General features: G+C 38.7%; 1 protein-coding gene across 1 annotated transcript; it reads right to left on the reverse strand.

The window, feature by feature from the left end:
* Nucleotides 1-1010: 1010 nt before the first annotated feature.
* LOC113339728 (UPF0481 protein At3g47200-like) lies at nucleotides 1011-2984 on the reverse strand. The gene is made up of 2 exons (XM_026584959.1): nucleotides 2125-2984; nucleotides 1011-1967 (listed from the first exon to the last, which is right to left on the reverse strand). The coding sequence occupies exons 1-2, from the start codon at nucleotides 2920-2922 to the stop codon at nucleotides 1176-1178; spliced, it is 1590 nt and encodes a 529-aa protein (XP_026440744.1). The 5' UTR covers nucleotides 2923-2984; the 3' UTR covers nucleotides 1011-1175.
* Between the last annotated feature and the right edge of the window lie 307 nt (nucleotides 2985-3291).

Here is a 3291-nt window from a genome sequence, read left to right on the forward strand (position 1 = left end):
ACTGCATCAGCATGGTACTGTTTAAATCATTCCTCTTCCATTTCTTTTAACACAAAATTGGTCAATTAGGTCAGTTCCTATGGAATGAACAAATTCAAAATTTGTTCATTTTGCTCCCACTATGGAATGAACAAACATGGAAAATGGATGTTCAAATGAACAAATATGTTGATTTGAACATTGAGTCGGAACATCCAGCGCGCGTCTGAGAGAAGGATGCGCGCACTTGCCAAAAACGCGGGCGTTGGAAGCACCAACGCGCGACCATGCCAAAAACGCCAGAGACATTCTCAGTGACGCCCGCGACTCTTGGATTATCGTCAAGTACAATCCGTGAATACTTTATTACTTTTTAATCTTATTTTATCCCACTTCATCCTATTTTATCTCACTTCATCTTATTTTATCTCACCTAAATATTTTATTTTATTTTTCATCTTTATACTACAAAACATTTTATATTAAAAAGAAATACTAGTGGGGCCCTAGAAAACCAAATCTGTTGATTTTGCCCTGCTTTACCGTAGCGGAGAAATCCGTTTGACCATCCACGTGGCTCAACAAAATTTTGAGTTTGTTCATTACCATAGGAACTAACTGCTCTTAGCCCAATAACGACAATTCTTGGGTGAAAAAGACATGTAAAATTTAATACTGTTTAAATGGACGAGAATCTAAGAATAGCCAGGACGTAAACAGTTTCATCCTACCCATTTTCAATTTTTTTTTCTTATTTTTAATTTACATCAGGATGCATCCAGTTTTATCCTCGATATTTTTTAAGTTTAAGCCAGGATGAATCCAGTTTCATTCTTTCTATATTTTTGATATCCATTTCACCCATACTAATTTTTACTCGTCCATTAGAACCATGTTTTAAAAATACTTGGTCAAATGACCCATTTTCCGTTCTTTTAATATAATAGTAACATGATTAAAGTAGATTAATCTGCTTTCGAATGATTAATACAATAAGAGGGAAGACATTTCTTAACAGATGAGATGAAGTACTTTGAAAGTAGAAACTAGAAATAAACAAGCACTTGCCAATTTTAATAAACAAGCAATAGCTAGAAAAGAAAAACAATACAAACAACGATAAGCAATTACGATAATCTGAAAATTCTGTTGGACAACAAGTTTAACCCAGGGGAATAAATTTAGCAATGCGCCTACTACTTCCGAGGCTTGTAATAACCATAGATAGCATAGAAGGTCTGAGATATGGTGAGAGCCAAGAGTAGGACTGCAGCCAAGAGGGAGAGAAACGCCCATGGGCTCTTGAAGTAGGTGTGACTGAGGGTAGCACGCCACTCGTTCCACTGATTCTTGCAGTGGTCATCCAGCTCTTTCAGCACTATTTTCTCTAGCATGTTCTCAGGGTCTGGGGTTACGTCCTTGGACAATTCATTAAACAACTTTGCCACTGCCTTGTCACTTCCAATCGAATTGATCAATACACCACTAGTCCTCAGGATTTTAACATCGTCTGCGGAATCGATGATACTGTCCATGAAATACACGTATGACGTAATGTCGTTCCCTACTCCTACGTGGATCCTCTCGAATGCCATCAGGTTGAGTAACTTCGATTCTATGGTGTCGTCGATGTCCACCACTGGAAGTTTCAGTGTGTGACCTTCAACCCATATTTCAGTTGGGTGAAAATTACTAGTACTTTCCTCAAACTTGATTCCAGACTCATGAAGATTCGTTACCGACCTTTGAGCAGCGGTTCTGTTCTTTTGAGCAGTACACTTCCTATGACCAAAAATAAAAGTACGATCTTTCACCTTGCTGCAGTTCTTAGTTTTGCAAAGTCTTTCTGGCAAATTTTTCGACTGTAGTAGGCTCTTCCTATTGAGGTCCAATACGTGCAAGCATGGACTCATATTTTGGTTTTCATATTCTGAATTGCCTCCACAGAAGTTCAATATAATCGTGTTCAAATGCTTTTCGATAGCCTCCTGCATATATCATGTATATATACCGAAATTTTTAGATTAACGCTCTAACAAGTAATACAAATAATTAGAAATTTTTTAGATTAAAACAAAAAGTACAAATAATTAGAAGAGACGATATAATCGACTAGGATAAGATATGTAAGTTATGATGACGCACCTTTGGTTCAGTCGGCAGAGCAGCACCAAGCAAAGTCTTAAGAAGAAGCATAGGGAGTTGGTTTTCGAGCATCAGCATGTCCCTCCTTATGTAAGACATGAAATACAACTTGCCGTGAAGACTGAAAATAGGGTCATTGTCAGCATAGCAGTAGTCATCAACTGAGCCTGTCAAGGCGGAGGCTGTAGTTTTTCGTTTGTTTCTTCTAACCACTGAGGCTGTAGCTTCTGATATCGATCCAGATTCTAGTGCTTTATGTTCGTCATTTACGGAAGACCACTGCAGAATTTCAAGCATGAAACACCCATCAAGTATCATGAGCTTCAAGAATCCATCGTGATCATGGAGCCACTTATCATCTAGGGAGTCATAAGCATCCATGAGATGTTGGAGTACAGGTAAGACCTCCTTCTGAATATCTATTGGTAATTCCTTTGGATCGCTGACATTGTCAGTATGATCCACCTGTTGCCATCTGTAGTTGGTGGTGGTGAGCGAGTCGACAAGTTTTTGGAGAGTTATTTTGTACCTTTGTAGGAAATGACCGAGGACACGACGCTTATGGGGATCCATCTTCTTCAGATGGTCACCCTTGTCGTGATGGTAAGGACCAAAGGAGACAGTGTGAGGAAAGTAAGCAGCGGATTTTTTGTTGTTATCGTTACTACCACCTGTGGTAGTTGCCGGCAACTTGTAAATAGAAGGCTTATTCCATTGCGCCTTCTGCAAATCTTTATCCAGAACATCAACATTCACCGCCCAGTCTTCCATCAACAATGATACCCTGTCTTCTTCCATATCCCTTGGCTATATGTATCTAATTGAGAGATCAGTTTTTTTTCTCGGAAGTTTCTAGATTTCCTGATCAAATGACTAAAAGTTTGTAGTAGGATGTAGGAGATGGGTTTGAACTATATATAATAGTTCCTTGCTTACTATAATGTTAGCAACTAGTAGTACTTGTACCTTTACATCTGGAAACAAGGAAAAAAACGGATTATTTATAGCAAAAGAAGCTAAAGCACGAGAAAATATTCTAGAGAAAGAGTGAGGGAGAGACGCCAATTGTGAAGTGGAGGTGTTCATCCCTAATAATGGCGGGAACCGGAAACCCTTCATATTGCATTCCCAAGAAAGTAACTGAAGAAATCACTTAAACATTACTCT

The sequence above is a fragment of the Papaver somniferum genome, unplaced genomic scaffold, assembly GCF_003573695.1.
Source record: "Papaver somniferum cultivar HN1 unplaced genomic scaffold, ASM357369v1 unplaced-scaffold_21, whole genome shotgun sequence".
Taxonomy (NCBI): domain Eukaryota; kingdom Viridiplantae; phylum Streptophyta; class Magnoliopsida; order Ranunculales; family Papaveraceae; genus Papaver; species Papaver somniferum.

Bases quoted from the DNA above. Each gene is read 5' to 3' on its own strand.
- LOC113339728 (XM_026584959.1), bottom strand. From the start codon at position 2,922: ATGGAAGAAGACAGGGTATCATTGTTGATGGAAGACTGGGCGGTGAAT. The intron at 1,968-2,124 runs GTGCGTCATCAT...TGATATATGCAG, and splicing joins CTCTGCCGACTGAACCAAAG to GAGGCTATCGAAAAGCATTT.